The following is a 19368-nucleotide window of genomic DNA, read 5'->3' as shown; positions in this document are numbered from 1 at the left end:
TATAGTCTTAATTTTGACTTCCCTTTTCATAAAAAACTATAAAAAAAAATCAAGAAAGAAAAGAAATTTAATTTTATTCTTTTTTCATTAATTTCTTTCTGTGCAAAGCAATTCTTTCAAACTTACTCTGTTTCCAAAATGTTTTTATTTTATTCCCCTCCCCCTTCATTCATTTTCCTCCGCATCCTAGCAAGTATTAAAATAAACCATTTATAATATTTATTCATGGATTTATTTACTAATCATTTCTTTTGTATCGGTAAATGAATTCCATTTAAAAAAAAACTGTAAAAGTCACGTTAAAGGTGATTAAGTTGGAAAGTAAGTAAAAATTTACCCTTTTTACTTTTATACGATTTCTGATCACTTTGAAAAAGGTGTGTGTGTGTGTGTGTGTGTTTTAAAAATGTTTTTAACTGCTATAATCTCATTTATATATATATATATATATATATATATATATATATATATATATGTATATGTATATATATATATATGTATATATATATATATATATATATATATATATATATATGTATATATATATATATATATGTATATATATATATATATATATATATATATATATATATATATATATATATATATATATATATATATAAAAACAACGTGAGTATTCATATCGTGGGTTTGTATTACTGTACACATAGATTCGAAAAAATAGTCAAAAACAAATATATAAATAAATGTTATCAAAGGCAAGATAAGTTACCTAACTGGATATATTTTTTGTGTTTTTATTCAATGTAATATATTTATTCAGCTCGAAAAACATACAGTGTTTACCGATGTGTTGGAAAATTCAAGATGGCGTCTCACACCCTCTTTAACACCGTAAGTTTGGGAAAAGGTGTTATAAATAAAAAACTATACAAAATACTATTAAAAACCCGCCGAATATATGTCAACCTATGTCACGGTAACATATATTGAGCGAGTTTTTAACAGTATTTTAACAGGGCACATCGTAAAAACTGACCCATTAATTTTCCTGAAGTCAAAACTATATAGTTTTTAAACTTTTAAAACTATACATTATAAAAAGAAAACTGTTCGAGTGATTTTTTTTTTTTTTTACATGGGTGTCACCACTTATCAAGGCCCAGAGGCTACTCAAGGATAAGGGTTAATAGGTATACATTAGTCATTGTGATTTTAGCATAGTAAACAGTGGGAATTTTGTAACTTGGATTACTTGAAAAAGAAAACTGTTCGAATGATTGAAAATGAAAACAAAATAACAATGTAAATATATTGATAAGAAAAAAACAAAAACAAACGAAGTTTCCGTTTCAGGAACCCGAGTTTAATTTTATGTCGTAATCATTCAACTCGTTAGCGGTTTTATTCAGCGATTAGGGATAACCATACGACATATCTAATTACCAAAGCGATTTTTTTTTTTTTTATTAAAACTAAACCTGTTTAGTTTTAATGAACCAATTTTTTTAAAGCCAACACTTTAGTTATTTTGAGAGCGTGCAACTGCACCCGAAAAGATTGATTAGGAAACTCCAAATCCTTTTATGACGCGAAGAAAAAAAAAAAAAAAAAAAAAGGCTTTTTATCGGCTTAAATGATAAACTAATGTTAAATATTAGTATTTAATATAATGAGATATCAATCTACACAATTTGCCATCGATTCTGAAATAAAATGAAATCCTGACATTGTGATCATTTTTGCAGGTGTTATGTGCCAAATATTGAAATAAGAATGTTTAAATTTAATTATTGTAATTTAAGTCTTTAATTTTAAAGTCGATTTTATTTATAAAATATCTTTTTAGAAATCAATCTCAAAAGCAATCTGAACAATAAATCTCTTTTGTTGTGGCTAAGTTTTTGTCAAGGGTAGAAATTATAATAGACAAGTATTCATCCATGATGACATTTTACCGATTTCCTGGTTTACAGGTATTCTTGCTAAATTTCTCCGAAAGAATTGACGTAAACAATACTTCAACTAAATACGTATATTTCATGCAATAATGACTTTTGTTTCTTCTGACTTTTCCTAAACTAAACATAAAACATCGGTTAGGGTTAGTTTAACATTCTGTAAAAGTACCTTCCGTTTTTTGTTTTTTTTTTTTGTACTTCTGCAGAGAAGGTAAAAAACCGATAAAAACTGGATATATTTTTCGTGTTTTTATTCAATTTAACATGTTTATTCAGCTCGAACAGCATACAGTGTTTACCGATGTGTTGGAAAATTCAAGATGGTGTCTCACACCCTCTTTAACACCGTAAGTTTGGGAAAAGGTGTTATAAATAAAAAAAACTATACAAAATACTATTAAAAACCCACCGAATATATGTCAACCTATGTCACGGTAACATATATTGAGCGAGTTTTTAACAGTATTTTAACCGGTTTTTTATTTATTACACCTTTTTCCAAACTTACCGTGTTAAAGAGAGAATCGGCCGCCATCTTGAATTTTCTAATACATCGGTAAACACTGTATGCTTTTCGAGCTGAATAAACATGTTAAATTGAATAAAAACACGAAAAATATATCCAGTTTGGTAGAAAAGTAACTTATCTTGCCTTTGATAACATTTATTTGTTATGGTATTATTATACAAACACCGTGACAGCGTTAGGGTTAGGGTTAGGATTAGGGTTAGGGTTAGGGTTAGGGTTTAGGGTTAGGTTTAGGGTTAGGGTTAGGGTTAGGTTTAGGGTTAGGGTTAGGGTTAGGGTTAGGGGTTAGGGTTAGGGGTAGGGTTAATTCGCTGTCACGGTGTTTGTATAGTTTTACCTTTGTTATATATTTGTTTTTTTGGCAACTTATTCGAATCTATGTGTACAGTAATACAAACCCGAAATGAATTTAAGACCACGAGTGAAATGAGAAAATGAAGAAAATCACATTTACTGTGTGTGTTTACTTTTTATGTAAGTCAGCGGGTTTGGTTGCCATAACAACGTGACGGTAGTGAACGTGTGTGTGTGCGTGTGTGCGCGTTTCGTGTAGTTTAGTTTCGTATAATAGTTTCGTATTTTTTTAATTTGTAAATAACAAGTTATTAAAAAATTAAACCCTTCCAAGATGGACAATAAATAAAGCCATAATATTTTATGGTAAAGGTAAGAGCGTAGAAACGATTGTTTTTTAGGAGATGTGATTATTGGATTAACCAATCAGAAATCGTCTGTAGCACACACATCTCTGTTTTTATAGATATATAGATAGATAGATAGATATAGATTGTATGATCTTCTTTCGGGCATGTTATAGAGCATTGTATGATCTCCCCTAGGGCATGTTATAGAGCATTGTATGATCTTCCTTCGGGTATGTTATAACATTGTATGATCTCCCCAGGGCATGTTATAGAGCATTCTATGATCTTCCCTAGGGCATGTTATAGAGCATTCTATGATCTTCCCTCGGACATGTTATAGAGCATTCTATGATCTTCCCTCGGGCATGTTATAGAGCATTGTATGATCTTCGCTCGGGCATTTTATATAGCGCATTGTATGATCTCCCCTAGGGCATGTTATAGAGCATTATATGATCTTCCTTCGGGTATGTTATAGAGCATTGTATGATCTTCCTTCGGACATGTTATAGAGCATTGTATGATCTTCCTTCGGACATGTTATAGAGCATTGTATGATCTTCCCTCGGGCATGTTATAGAGCATTATATGATCTTCTTTCGGGTATGTTATAGAGCATTGTATGATCTTCCTTCGGACATTTTATAGAGCATTGTATGATCTCCCCTAGGGCATGTTATAGAGCATTGTATGATCTTCCTTCGGGTATGTTATAGAGCATTGTATGATCTTCCTTCGGGTATCTTATAGAGTATTGTATGATCCTCTCTTGCGTATGTTATAAAGCATTCTATGATCTTCCCTCGGACATGTTATAGAGCATTCTATGATCTTCCCTCGGGCATGTTATAGAGCATTGTATGATCTTCCCTCGGGCATGTTATAGAGTATTGTATGATCTTCTTTCGGGTATGTTATAGACCATTGTATGATCTTCCTTCGGACATGTTATAGAGCATTGTATGATCTCCCCTAGGGCATGTTATAGAGCGTTGTATGATCTTCCTTCGGGTATGTTATAGAGCATTGTATGATCTTCCTTCGGGTATCTTATAGAGTATTGTATGATCCTCTCTTGGGTATGTTATAGAGCATACTATGATCTTCCCTCGGACATGTTATAGAGCATTCTATGATCTTCCCTCGGGCATGTTATAGAGCATTGTATGATCTTCCCTCGGGCATGCTATAGAGCATTATATGATCTTCTTTTGGGTATGTTATAGAGCATTGTATGATCTTCCTTCGGACATGTTATAGAGCATTGTATGATCTCCCCTAGGGCATGTTATAGAGCATTGTATGATCTTTCTTAAGGCATGTTATAGAGTACTGTATGATCTTCTTTCGGGCATGTTATAGAACATTGTATGATCTTCCTTCGGGTATGTTACAGAGCATTGTATGATCTTCCTTCGGGTATGTTATAGAGCATTGTATTATCTTCCTTCGGGCATGTTATAGAGTATTGTATGATCTTCTTTCGGGTATGTTACAGAGCATTGTATGATCTTCCTTCGGGTATGTTATAGAGAATTGTATGATCTTCCTTCGGGTATGTTATAGAGCGTTGTATGCTCTTCCATCAGGCATGTTATAGAGCATTGTATGATCTTCCTTCGGGTATGTTATAGAGAATTGTATGATCTTCTTTCGGGTATGTTATAGAGCGTTGTATGATCTTCCCTCGGGCATGTTATAGAGCATTGTATGGTCTTCCTTCGGGTATGTTATAGAGCATTGTATGATCTTCCTTCGGGTATGTTATAGAGCGTTGTATGATCTTCCTTCGGGTATGTTATAGAGCATTGTATGATCTTTCATCGGGCATTTTATAGAGCATTGTATGATCTTCCTTCGGGTATGTTAAAGAGCATTGTATGATCTTCCTTCGGGTATGTTATAGAGCATTGTATGATCTTCCTTCGGGTATGTTATAGAGCGTTGTATGATCTTCCTTCGGGTATGTTATAGAGCATTGTATGATCTTCCTTCGGGCATGTTATAGAGCATTGTATGATCTTCCTTCGGGTATGTTATAGAGCATTGTATTATCTTGTTTCGGGTATGTTATAGAGCATTTCATGATATTCTTTGGGGTATGTTATAGAGCATTGTATGATCTTCTTTCGGGTATGTTATAGAGCATTGTATCGTGGAATGATAAAATTTTCGCCCTGAAAAAGACGACTGATTTCATTTCCATGTGATGAAAACCGGTTTTCTTTTTTTTCTTTTTTTTTTTTGTTTCAGATCATCTACTACTTGGCCAGTTGAGCGATAGGAAAGTGACACAATATTCAACGAGCGAGATCGCAGATGCGCCGTTGTACAACTCATGCTCTCTGCTGATAAAAGTTATAACAACAGGGCCATTGCCAGCACCCTCAAAATGCATCGCTGGATTACAACGAATAACAGGGACATGATCAGATGATGAAAACGAAGTATCTGGCCACGGCTATGGTCTTTGTGTGGTTTCAAATGAAGGCCATATCATGTTACCTCACATCTTCGAAGTCGGCTTAAAAGTCAACACCCAAGTGTACCTGGATGTGCTGAAGAGTGTGGTGATCGCCTGGTGCAATCAGGTGGCCAATGGCAGAGCCTGAGTGTGGCAGCAGGACTCGGCACCAGCCCACATGTTCAAAGATACCCGGGTTTGGTTTCAGAATGAGTGCTACGACATTGTACACTTCTCTAACTGGCCCCCCCCTCCTCCTCCGACCTGAACCCGCACAACTACTTCATTTGGTCATACGTCGAGAGCATCACGCGGATTCCATGAGCAGAGCTTCTTTCTTGGAACAGCACGCCTGTGGAACTCTGTTCCGTCTGCCTGCTTCTCACCGGAATACAACTTGGATGTCTTCAAGTCCAACGTTAACAAATTCCTAATGAACCGCTCCCTTAAGTAAACACTTCATCAAATCTCCACACTAACGTAATGTACTTGCAATAACCCTTATCCATGAGTGGCTTCCGGGCCTTGATAAGTGGTGATCACTGTGTAAAAAAAAAAAAATCACCAACATGACTTCCCACAACACAAAAGCCAGCCTGATCGCCACCATCCGTCAAGTATTCGCTGAGTAGCTACCGGCGCTTTTGGAAAAAAAAAGCATGCTCCCAGTTACAAACCCGTAGTGAAGTGGTGATTGAGGCTGAAGGCGGCTACATTGTATAGAGATCAGCTCTAGTACATAATCAAGTTACCTAAATAGATTTTTTCCAATCAGTTTTAAAATGAAACTAAAGTGTTCTTTAGGGCGACAACTTCATCGTTCCACTACTACTACTACTACTACTACTAATAATAATAATAATAATAATAATAATAATAATAATAATAAGAAGAAGAAGAAGAAGAAGAAGAAAAATACATACCAGCTTGTTTACAATATACCCGATAAAATAAAATTGGGCTGCCACCATCTTGAGTGGGTGGATCCCACACCAAAAGAGCTTCGTGCGCAGAAGTGGACGTGATGATAGGACGTTCGGGACGGCTTGGATTATCTGCAATGAAAAAAAATATTTTGATAAAACATTTGAATTAATAGAAATATATATATATATATATATATATATATATATATATATATATATATATATATATATATATATGATGAAAATAATGGAAATAGTATTCCGACAAAATAGAGAAAATAAAAAGGAACAAACCGTATTATGTGTTCATCAACGTTTCGTCTTTATTTCGATCTTCCTCTGGATGAATGAGATTAAGAAACCAATCTTAATTTCATTCATCCAGAGGAAGTCTCGAAATAAAGACGAAACGTTGATGAACACATAATACGGTTTGTTCCTTTTTATTTTCTCTCTCTCTCTCTCTCTCTCTCTCTCTCTCTCTATATATATATATATATATATATATATATATATATATATATATATATATATGTCAAAGAATGAGAGTTCACTAGAAACGTTGTTTTAATTTCAATAAAATAAAATACGCATCAAGTGCGCTTGAAAGCCGTAATATTAGGAAAATAAACAATTATTTTACTTGTTTGAAATTTATCACAAATATATTTCAGAGGTATACTCCATCTTCAGTGTTTTGTTTCTTTTTTTTTTCTTTTCTTCTTCCTTGTCATGTTGTAAATTTGGAGAACGAAGTCTGTTTGTAAAGAGCCGCGCGTTGTTTCTAGCGGTTGTATTTTGAAATGTTTGAACTGTGCGTGATGCGTATTTTATTATATATATATATATATATATATATATATATATATATATATATATATATAATGATTACTTCATTTAATCACATAAATTAATATACGAAGATATAATTTGATGCGTGAATTTCTCAGTATTTACTTCAACAGTGCTCAATACATAGCTAGAGCTAGGTAGTAAGTTATGAAAATATTTCTGAGAATTCGTTAGGCATAAGCCATACGAATTCTCACGAGAATGAAACGCGGAATATTCTGTGTAGCTTAATTGCCATATATATATATTCATAACTTACAATATATATGTATATATATATATATATATTATATATACGTGTGTGTGTGTGTGTGTGTGTGTGTGTTACAGAGGGTCAGAGAAACATCGGTACTGTCAGTTTCGAATCCAACACAAAAGGTGGCCAGTCTCTGGTTCCAGTGCTGAACTCTCATCAGCCTCCTTTTACATGTGTCTTATCTGAGAGACGGTCATCATCAAAGATTAATCTTTGAGAACGACTTGTGGTTTTTTTTTTCTGGGGTCTGTTTGATAGCAAATCTGCCCAACAGTGCTTTCTCTTCTCGATCTTTCCATCCTCCTTGACCCTCCACACTTATTTGGTGTGGCACTAATTTATGGTGACATACACACAAAAAATGGTGGGGGGGGGGCAGGGGCACAGGGGGCGTTAACTTACAATCTGAAGAGAGTCCAGCATTTGTATATAAATAGATATTAAGCTTTTATGTTTTTTTTTTGACGTTTACTTGGGTTTTCTCCACATACACACACACACATGCACACACACGGACATACACACACACACGGACATACACACACACACGCACACACGCACATGCACACACACACGCGCACATACGTACGTACACACGCACTCGCAAACACGAATGCACACCTGCACACACACACATAGACGCACATGCACACATACACACACGCACACACATGTGCGCGCATGCACGCACGCATGCACGCACACATGCGTGCACACATACATACGCACGCATGCACACACGGACATACACACATACACGGACATACACGCACACGCACATGCACACACACATGCACACACACACGCGCACACACGTACGTACACGTACACACGTACGTACACACACACTTGCACACACGAATGCACACATGCACACATGCACACACACACACACACTCGCACACACACGCACCCATTTATATAAATCCAAACACGTCTGTTCTTTTATATTTGTTTACAGAGACCATGTACGTGTGTGGAGGTCAAGGTCAAACCGGTGGAGATCGAAATCTGTCAGGGTTTTTTTTCTTGATCGATTGAGGTCCTTATTCTTGTCTTGATCCTAGTTTTCCTATCATATTTTTTTTTTTGCTGGGGATGGGGCATTCTACTGTATGCCAGATATTCACCCACTATCTAATACATAACAACCGGGAGATCTTTAAGAAAAATTCTAGCCGTCTCTTTAAGTGCAATCGTTTACATCTCTCTTGCACTTGGTTTACTGAGTATATTTTTCTTGAGTCTGGTGGTTGCTCCTGTAATTAAAGAAATTATGGAAATCTTTCTAATGTCCCAGTTTCTTTCGTATGTCCTGCATAAGAACTCGGTATTTCGTCATCTTTTCTCTCAGCTCTGTTTAAATTAGCATCGTTAAGGACACTAACTTCTACTAAGGTTGCTTCTTTCTCCATCTTGAACCACATTGTTGAGATTATATGTCCGATTTTACTTACCCCCGAGAGTTAATCTTGCCCTGCAAGCAGTGCGTCCCATCTTGTTTCTAGCCACACACTTATAAACACCAAGGTCATACGGCTGGGCGCTGATAAGGGTCAGCGATGAGACACCATCTTCACTCAGAGACATGCGCATCCGATTGCTCTTATTAAGGAATTCCTCGTTTTTGTACCAGGCGACGGTAACGGTGGGTCGACCACGAATAAGACACATGAAGGTGACATTTTCGCCAATTCGGACAACTTGGTCAGTTAGTTTGGCGCGGAAAATTGGACGGTAGCCTGCAGAATAAAAAACAAAGCAGTTATTATCTATTAAATCAAAGGCTGTTGTCTGTCTGTATATGTGTTTGCATGTCCAGCTAAAAGTCGAAAAAAACAAAACAAGCATCCATAAAATTGATATATTTTTGGACGATCAAAAAGGAAGTAAGAAAATAATCTATTATATAAAGCTCAGTTGTCTGTGTGTTTGTATATTTGTAGGCCCAAATAAAATGTAAAAATACACAAGAAACTTCGACAAAGTATATATATATATATATATATATATATATATATATATATATATATATATATATATATATATATAAATTAAATAAAAAGTATTTCTTCGAAACTCCGCGGATTAAGGACTATCCACTTAAGTGTTTCCTTTTCAGATTAAATATGTTTTTAACTCTTTTTCAAAGTGTTTTTAACATGTTTTATTAACTATTTGCTCTTATATATATATATATATATATATATATATATATATATATATATATATATATATGTCATCCACATACAATACTCTTTCACTGTTTCACAGCTCATCAGTGCGGCTAGACAGGCAACTACCTAACGATGTTTTGACATCGTCCAAAATACCTAAGCTCGATTTGTTTCCACAAAGAGCATCGCTTTAAACGCTAATGGTAATTCGTGTATCACTTCTCAATATGCTCAACCCAAGATGAGGAGCATTATATATATATATATATATATATATATATATATATATATATATATATATATATATATATATATATATATATATTTCAGAATAATGAAATACAATAAATCTACTGGAATTGAAGATCCAGTGATTATCTGCCTTACAAAATATTATTGGATATAATATTTTATATAAGACAATCCCAGCTAAATAAAATTGCTCAATATACCAGATAGAGCAAATAAATCATAATTTAGAAATTTAAATATACTTATTAAACTGTATTCTTTATTTTGCATACAATAAAAATTCTATATTCGATATGATTCCATTTCCGTTGGAATAAAAACCGGTTCTTTCTTTTTTTTTTTTTTTTTTTTTTGATGTTGCAAACTATCTACTAGTTGGCCAGGTGTGTACAAATCCCAAAAGCGATAGGAGCCTTCTATCACCTCTGAAAATGACACAATGTTCTACGAGCGAGATCAGAGATGCGCCACTGTACAACTCATGCTCTCTACTGATCCAAGTTATGACAATGGTGCCATTACCAGGTCGCTCAAAATGCAAATCTAGATGGTTCAACGCTTGAAGGCAAAGCTCAACAAAGTTTTCGGCTACGATTATTGTCTTTGGTATGATTTCAAGTGAGGATCACATCATGCCACCTCACATCTTTGAAGTCGGCCTGAAAGTCAACACCAAAGAGTACCTGGATGTGCTGAAAAGGGTGATGATCACCTGGTAAAATTTGGTGGCCACTGATAAGCCCTGGGTGTGGCAGCAGGACTTGGCGCTGGCCCACAAGTCCAAAGAGATCCAGGCTTGGCCTCAGGACTTTGCACCCTTCTCTCACTGGCCCACGTACTCTCCTGACCTAAACTCACCAGACTACTTTGTTTTGTCATACATCGAGAACATCACCAACATGACCTCCCACAACACCAAAGCCAGCCTGATCGCCATCATCCGCCGAGTATTCGCTGAGCTCCTGCTAGAGCTTGTGGAAAAGGCATGCTCCTAGTTCCGGACCCGTATCGAGGCGGTGATTTGGGCTAAAGGCGATTGCATTGAATAGATGTCAGCTCCGCTACATAATCAAGTTACCTGAATTGATTTTTTTTCTATAAAAGTTTTAAAATAAAACTGTAACAATTTTATACTATATATAAAACGTCTGCTGCTCTCATGTTACGACTTTCATGTAACGACTCTCATGTAACGACTCTCATGTAACGACTCTCATGTCTCTCTTTCTTTCTGTTTCTTTTTTCTTATTATCTATATTGACTCCTCCTGCTTACATAACGATTGACGTTAATAGCCGGGTGTCCCTGCTAGAAACTGTTAAGGAAGGGTCGTATTATTTGAATTTCGTTTTGTTTTTATCTTTTAGTTTGGCAAATGTGTTTGCGAAAACTTTAGGTAAAGGTTTAGAGTTAGAGTTAGGGTTAGGGTTAGGGTTAGGCGTTTGTGTTTCATTCTGAAGCGAACGATGTTTGCAGAGAGAATCTGCATCTTCTGAAAGAGAATCCAGGAGTGGATGAATGCGACCGTTCCAGTCTAGAAAAACTGCATTCGTAAGTATTCTATTAGTACAACGAATCATTCCCGAGTTGTCAAGTCGGTTTTACTATTGGAGGAGATGAGAGCAGGGGGGGGGAGGGGGGAGAAAGAGTGGGAGAGAGGTGTAGCGAGAGGAGAAGAGAGTAAGAAAGGATTCATGTAATAAAAGAAGAGGGAAAGGGTAATGTAAAGAGATATTGGTAAGAGTTAAAAAGAGAAGGGGAGGAAGATAAAGGGGGGGAAAAAGAAATAGAACAACGGGATAAGGAAAGTGAGAAAGTGAAGGGGGAGAAAAAAGAGTGAAAGAGAAAGACAGAGAGAGAGAGAGAGAGAAAGAAAGGGATGGAGTGAAAGAAGTAAGGAAGGGCAGATAAATGGAAGAGGGGTATAGTGAGAGGGGTTGAGTGGGAGAGTGAGAAAGGATAAATGCGATAAAGAAGAGTGTGAGAGACGAGAGGGGGATAATATTGGAAGAGAGTAAGCAAGGGCGAAATAGAGAGAGGGAAAGGAAGAGAGAGAGAGAGGGAGAAGGAGAGAGAAAGAGCGGAGAGGAGGTGATGAGAGAAAGGGATATAATAATGAAATAAACAAGGATAGTGATGGGGCAATTACAATATTTTTCCCGATTCCTGACACCAATACAATTACCGATTCTGTTCTAATTTCCCGATTCTGATACAATTATCGATTCTTTTCGAAATTCCTGATTCCAATATGATTAAAGATTTTTTTGTAAATTTCCGATTTCGTTACAATTACAAATTCTATTCTGAATTCCCAATTCCGATACAATTATCGATTCTTTTCCAAATTTCTGACGCCAATATGATTATTGATTCTGTCCTAAATTCGCAATTCCAATACAATTACGGATTCTGTTCCAATTTCCTGATTCCGATACAAGTTCAGATTGTTTTCTAAATTTCTAATTCCAATACAATTACCGATTCTTTTCTAAATTTCTGACGCCAATATAATTATTGATTTTGTTCATAATTCGCAATTTCAGTACAATTACCGATTCTGTTCTAAATTCCTAATTCCGATACAATTACAAATTCTTTTCTAAATTCCCGATTCCAATATAATTACTGATTCTGTTCTAAACCCCTGATTCCGATACACTTACTGATTGCCCCACTTTTATGCCACCTTATGAAGAGTAAAATCAAGATACAGTAAATGTCTAAAATCCTTATTCCAATGTTGATCAAAATCAATTTTTTTTTTTACATGGAAGTCACCACTTATCAAGGTCTAGAAGCCACTCGAGGATAAGGGTTATTGTGTGTACAGTGTACAGTAATCAATGGGATAGTATTGGAGATTTGATAAAGTGTCATTACTTAAGGGGGCGGTTCATCAGGAATTTGTTTGTGTTGGACTTGAAGACATCCAAGTTGAAGTCGGGAGGGAAACAGGTAAGCGGCAGAGAGTTCCATAGGCGTGCAGTTCCAAGAAAGAAACTTTGTTCATGGAATCAACTGTGTCGTGATTTATTACTTCGCTGTCAGTGTGTGTATATATTTGTACCAATGATAAAGGTCCATGTAAGCATTATATAGACTGGATATTTGGAACAATGCAACATTAAGAATTTGTTTATGTTGGACTTGAAGACATTAAGAAGTCGTGAGAAGATATTGTTGCTTATTTGAGGTTTAATGAATTTCGATAGAAATTTAATTGCAATTTGAAATATTTTAATTTTCAAATAAAAGGTTATGCACATATTTATATTTAACCCCTTTAAAATACTCTAAAGTAAACGGATTTTCTTTTTTTACATGGAGGTCACCACTTATCAAGGCCCGGAAGCCACTCGGGTGTAAGGGTTATTGCGTGTACAGTAATCAATGGGATAGTGTCGTAGTAATCGTTAATATTGGAGATTTGATAAAGTGTCTTACTTAAGGGGGGGGGTTCAGCAGGAATTTGTTTATGTTGGACTTGAAGACATCCAAGTTGTAGTCAGGTGGGAAACACGCAAGCAGTAGAGAGTTAAACAGGCGTGCAGTTCTAAGAAAGAAGCTTTGTTCATGGAATCTACGTTTTGATTCAGGATATATCTACAGTTCTTGTTAAACAGTTTAAATCACTTGTAGCTTATGGATGCTAATATAAAAGTAAATTTTCCTAGTGTGTGTGTGAGAGAGAGAGAGGGAGAGAGAGAGAGAGAGAGAGAGGGAGAGACCCGGTTTATCTCAGCCTACAGGCAACCCACCCAGGCAAGTAAGGTACCGAAATGAAACTTATGACTCAGCGAATGTTTTAGTGATATTTATATCCATGTTTGGTGTATGGAAATACAAAAAAAAATGCAAAAAAAAATAACGATTTACTGGATATTTTTCCTGTATCCACCAGAAGTTATTATCTCCCTTAGTAAGTTCGATTTACTGTGTGTATGACGCGGTTTATCTCAGCCTTCAGGCAACCCACCCAGGCAAATAAAGTACCGAAATGAAACTTATGACCCAGCGGATGTTTTAGTGATATTTATATCCATGTTTGGTGTATGGAAATGAAAAAAAAAAAAAATGAAAAAAAAAATAACAATTTACTAAGCAACGTTTTATTTACTGGATATTTTTCCGGTACAAGGATTCAGGTTTGCCCAGATGGGCAAACTTGGGTTCTTGTTAATAAAAAAAATAATACAAATAAATAAAAAAAAAACTAAGGAAAATTAAAAAATCTTTATTTTAGATCACATATATATATTTTAAAATACCCTGCAGGATACACCAGTTTGCGTTTTTTTTTAATATCTATGATGAACACAAAATGTTTCCATAAATTGAAATAGCAAGCAAAATGAATGTTTGCTTTCAAATGTAAATACAAAATCTATATATCTATAAAAGTGAACGTGTCTGTCTGTCTGTCTGTCTGTCTGTCTGTGTACATTTCCCTACGCAATAACTCTGTCAATTTTTAGTCTATAGACTCGAAATTTGAAATACCGGGTACTGAGATTTGGGAAAATCGATGTGACTGGTGTCAGCCAGAAATTTGGCTGTTAAGGGGTCAAATTTCAACGATTTGACCTTTAAGAACTCTACCAAACTCCTCCGACAATTTTGGGTCTAGACACTTGAAATTTTAGATATAGGTTCCTTGAACCTGGATCTAACTTAATAAAGTGATTTGAGCCCGAAACTATAAATTTTAAGGGGTCATAATAGGGGTCAAAATTTTAAAAAATTAACCATTTTTTTTGTTTTTTTTGCTTTTTTTGCACAGCATACACCTCCAAACACCCGAGCAACGCCGGGCACCCCTGCTAGGGTTTCTATAAATTGAAATAGCAAAAGAAAAAATAAATAAATAAATATGAGTGAGTTACATAAACATTATTTTTCAATCTGATTCACCTCTAAGAAACAGTGAAGAGTTCTGGGAGGGAGGAAAAGAAATAAGTTGCTAACAAGGAATCATGAGCACTTATGCAAAATTAGAGGGACAAAACACCCCATGGGGCTAACGCAGGGTTAACTTGTTTAAGAAGAAATTGAAATTCGAGGAATCTTGTTTAATTGGCGTTTAATTAATTTCAATGAAATTTAATGGCAATATTTTAATTGTCAAATAAAAGTTTCTACCCATACAATGACCCCTAAAATCTCTTAAAATACTACGACAAAATTTAAATATCCACGCCCCCCACCCGCCCTAAATAAATGAGAAAACACTCACCTTCTTTGGGCATTCCTACACTCGGCTTTCTTTCCATCACATACACTTGCCCTTCCTTTTCCCGATTGAGTTGCCTTTCTATGCGTCCGTCTGAACTGGCAGCGATCCATTCAACTTCCTTCTCCATCTTAGCCAGTTTTTCATGATCAACATCCAGCTCGGAAAGCCGTCGCCTGTCACGACCGGCTCGTCGCATCATCTCTTCATCTTCGCCTGCCTCGATGTCGCCCTCCGTCTCATCGTTGGTTGCCAGGACATCGCTCTCTTGCCGTACCAACTTCAAATACTCCTTGCTGCGAAGGGAGAACTCGGACTCGCTTCGGCGCTCGAACCTTTTGTTCCAGTCGAAGCGGGCCTCTGAGTCAAGGAACTCACCGAATTCCCGCGAATCGGGGAATGTCATTTTGCCGGTTTCTGGGTCAATTTGCGGCTGCAAGGACGGAGTGGTCGGCACAATGAATTCCATTTTCGTCAAGCTCTCGAGACGGGCACAGCGCAAAACAGCATTTTTCTTCCTCTGCAAATAACAAGAGATAAAACAAATATCAAATATGGTAGAGAAAATTTAGCGCTTCTGCACTATTGGGACGAAAGGGAGTTAATTTTCCGTTTCAATTTAAACAAGATGGCCGCAAATTTTCACCTGCTAACATGATTAAAGTTGTTTTGTTTTTTTTTAATAATTCAGTAATATTCAGGTAATTTCGACTGCAAAATTTGGAAGTTACCATTATATCCAAAAATTACAAAAATCGATAAGGTAGAAAATTATTTATTAATAAAGAAAATAGAAAATAGAATTTAAAAAAAAAACGAGTGTAAGACATAGGGGAGTTCAAAAGGGAGATAATTTTCCGTTTCAATTTAAACAAGATGGCCGCAAATTTTCACGTGCTACCCCAAATAAATTACAGCAAAATCATGTTTACACACCAGTTCTCACCAGATCACAGAAGTTAAGCAACGTTGAGCCTGGCCAGTACCAGATGGGTGACCATTTGGGAAGGCTAGGCGCTGTATGTACCTTCTGAGAAGGTTGGGTGTGGGGCCAGTACCCTCACCCCATAAAAAGTACTCAGTCGCTAGAAAAGCATCTACAAAAAGTTGTAGATGGCCTATGCCCCTTCGGGGCTCAAGGCTATGGATGGAACACAATAAAAGTTGTTTTTAATAATTCAATAATATTCAGATAATTTCGACAGCATAATTTGGAAGCTACCATTATAACTTATTAGAATTGACACAAAAAAAAATCAGTTGAAACCGTTGTTTTTTTTATCTGAAAACTCCATTTATCGACTACAAAATTTCGCCCCAATAGTGTAGAAGCGTCGAAAATTTTGATGACCCCTACAGAAGGGGCAGAATTTCGTGTTCAGAGATTCTAAGCCAGTGGTTCCCAACCATTGTGCCGTGGCACACTAATCTGCTGCACAATGATTACTGGAAAGGTAAAGTATCCAATGACGGTAAAATCCAAAAATGTAAATCCAAGAAAGTTAATTAAATTTTCATTCGCACAAGTAAAATCAATAAAATTGAGCAATTGGAAGATGGTCCAAAATAATCCAAAAGGCCGAAATCCGTGGAATAATTCACAAATATGTACAAGGAAAAGGGGGAAAAAATTACAATAATATTAATAAAAGAAAAATATGCGTTTAACATGGCTTCCGAGACAAAGTGTAATTCTTTTATATTATATATGTCCAATTCCAAGTAAAAAAGCCATAAAAATCTGCAATTATGTGAACTAAGATGTTTTTTCACCTGAACAACATTAGAAATTAAAAAAAAAAAATCATGAAAAAATTTGTCTGTCTTCCATTTGGTACTGACCAGGCTCAACGTTGCTTAACTTCGGTGATCTGCGAGAACCAGTGTGTCAACATAATTGTGCCGTGTGTGTGTATGTGTATATATATATATATATATATATTTTATATATATATATATATATATATATATATATATATATATATATATATATACTAGCAGAGGAAGCCAGCATTGTCTAGTATTAAACAAAAACTGGGACATGGGCACGCGAGTATTATGGGTTTTTTTCTAAACAGTTCACTTCTTGTAAGTAAAATGAATGGCTCTTGTTTTGGGGAGGCCTCATGTTTTGACAAGCTTCTAGGCTTGACCTTTACTCCTGATCTTAAATGGAACACGTACATCAAATCTGTTGCCAAGGCTGCTGGAAAAATGGTGGGATGCTTCTATCGATCCAGTAGATATCTCACTGCTGATGCAATTCTCTATCTATATAAGAGCCAGGTACGTTCAAGGATGGAGTACTGTTGCCACATCTGAGCAGGAGCTGCTAGAAAGGACTTGTCCTGCCTTGATAGAGTTCAAAATAGACTTCGTAGCCTTGTAGGAGATATTCTTTTCTCTTCCCTGCAACCTCTTTCTCACAGAAGAGATGTTGCGAGTTTGTCTCTGCTTTATCGTTATTTTCATGAAAAGTGTTCGACTGAGCTTCAATCTAGAGTGCCCCCTCGCCAAACTTTAACAAGAAACACCCGTCTAGCTGAAAACACTATCATTAATTTCCCCCACTCTTTATCTGTGCCTAAACCTAAACGTAGATTCCATGAACAAAGTTTCTTTCTTAGAACTGTGTGCCGATGGAATTGTGTTTCGTTTTCCTGCTTTCCAGCTGATTACAATATGGTTGTCTTTAAGTCCAACGTAAACAAGTTCTTGTTTAACCGTTCCACTTAAGTTAACAAATTTACCGAATTTCCATTACTAACGATTACTATACTGTCCAATTGACTACCTGTACACTCTTAACCCTTATTCTCGAGTGGTCTTTGGGCCTTGATAAGTGGTTATGCCCATGTAAAAAAAAAAAAAATGCTCGAGCTGAGATCGAAACCTAAAGAGAGTCAGTCGCGAAACTGTCGATAAAAATCCGATGACCTCCCCCACCCCACACAAATTTTTCAATTTGGATCCCTTAGCAGCCCTTCTTCCTGATGAAACAGGTTTTCCACATGTCTGAATATCCTATATTTCTCTTTTTTTTTAACATGGAGGTCACCGCTTATCAAGGCCCGGAGGCCACTCGGGGATAAGTGTTATTGCGTGTACAGTAATCAATGGGATAATATCGTAGTAACCGTTAGTATTGGAGATTTGATAAATTGGATTACTTAAGGGGGCAGTTTATCAGGAATTGGTTTATGCTGGACTTGAAGACATCCAAGTTGTAGCCAGGTGGGAAACAGGCAAACGGAAGAGAGTTCCACAGGCGTGCACTTCTAAGAAAGAAGCTTTGTTCATTGAATCTACGTTTTGATTTAGGCACAGTTAAAGCAAGTGAAATTCGTTGAGTGTATAGGTTGAGAGTTGTCCTTACATACGCACACACACACGCGCATTCTCACTTTTATATAAATACGTGCAGATATATCCGGTGTTACCTGTATTTAACATAACGATCAATTTTCCCTCCCCAGGACCAATTTTTTTTTCAATTTTGACCCCTTAGCAGCTTTTTTTCTCCGGATGAAAACTGATTAAAAAAACTGTCCATACGTCTGAATACCCTATATATCAAGTTTCAAGTCTGTAAATCAAAAATTTGTTGAGTATATAGGTTGAGAGTTGTCCTCATGCACACACATTCTCACTTTTACAGATACATAGATATACGCACACAGTAAGCAGCAGACTGATTATTTGTTACCGTTCATATACAGATTTTCTTCTTGTTCCATCAGCCATTACTGATTAGAACTCCTAAGTAACTGGAACAAGGACACCAGAAGTCCTTGCGCGGTAGTCCAAATAATCCAAATAACGCGGGTTATCAATCCATTATCTAAAAAAGTCAAAGACTTAATCTATATACATGGTGGAATGATACAATTGTCGCTCCAGAAAAGACGACATGATTCCATTTCCGTTTGACGAAAACCGGTTCTTTGTTTTTTTTGGTTTTTTTTCCAGACCATCTACTAGTTGGCCAGTTGTGTACAAATCCCAAGAGCTATAGGAGACTTCTATCATGACGCAATGTTCAACAAGTGAGATTGGAGATGCGCCGCTGTATAACTCATGCTCTTTACTGATCAAAGTTATGATAACAGGACC

General features: G+C 36.1%; 1 protein-coding gene across 1 annotated transcript in view; it reads right to left on the bottom strand.

The window, feature by feature from the left end:
* The window catches only part of LOC145268598 (protein Obscurin-like), a 190021-nt gene that overhangs the window by 28561 nt on the left and 142092 nt on the right, over positions 1 to 19368 (bottom strand). Inside the window, exons 15-17 of the mRNA XM_080124046.1 lie at positions 15259 to 15775; positions 9051 to 9335; positions 6483 to 6614 (exon numbers count right to left, since the gene is read on the bottom strand). Of these exons, the coding sequence (XP_079980172.1) occupies positions 6483 to 6614; positions 9051 to 9335; positions 15259 to 15775 (934 nt within the window). The remainder of the gene's footprint in view (positions 1 to 6482; positions 6615 to 9050; positions 9336 to 15258; positions 15776 to 19368) is intronic.

Source organism: Euprymna scolopes, chromosome 44, assembly GCF_053919585.1.
Source record: "Euprymna scolopes isolate OS-2025 chromosome 44, ASM5391958v1, whole genome shotgun sequence".
NCBI lineage: Eukaryota > Metazoa > Mollusca > Cephalopoda > Sepiida > Sepiolidae > Euprymna > Euprymna scolopes.
This window is presented reverse-complemented; position numbering and strand designations above follow the sequence as displayed.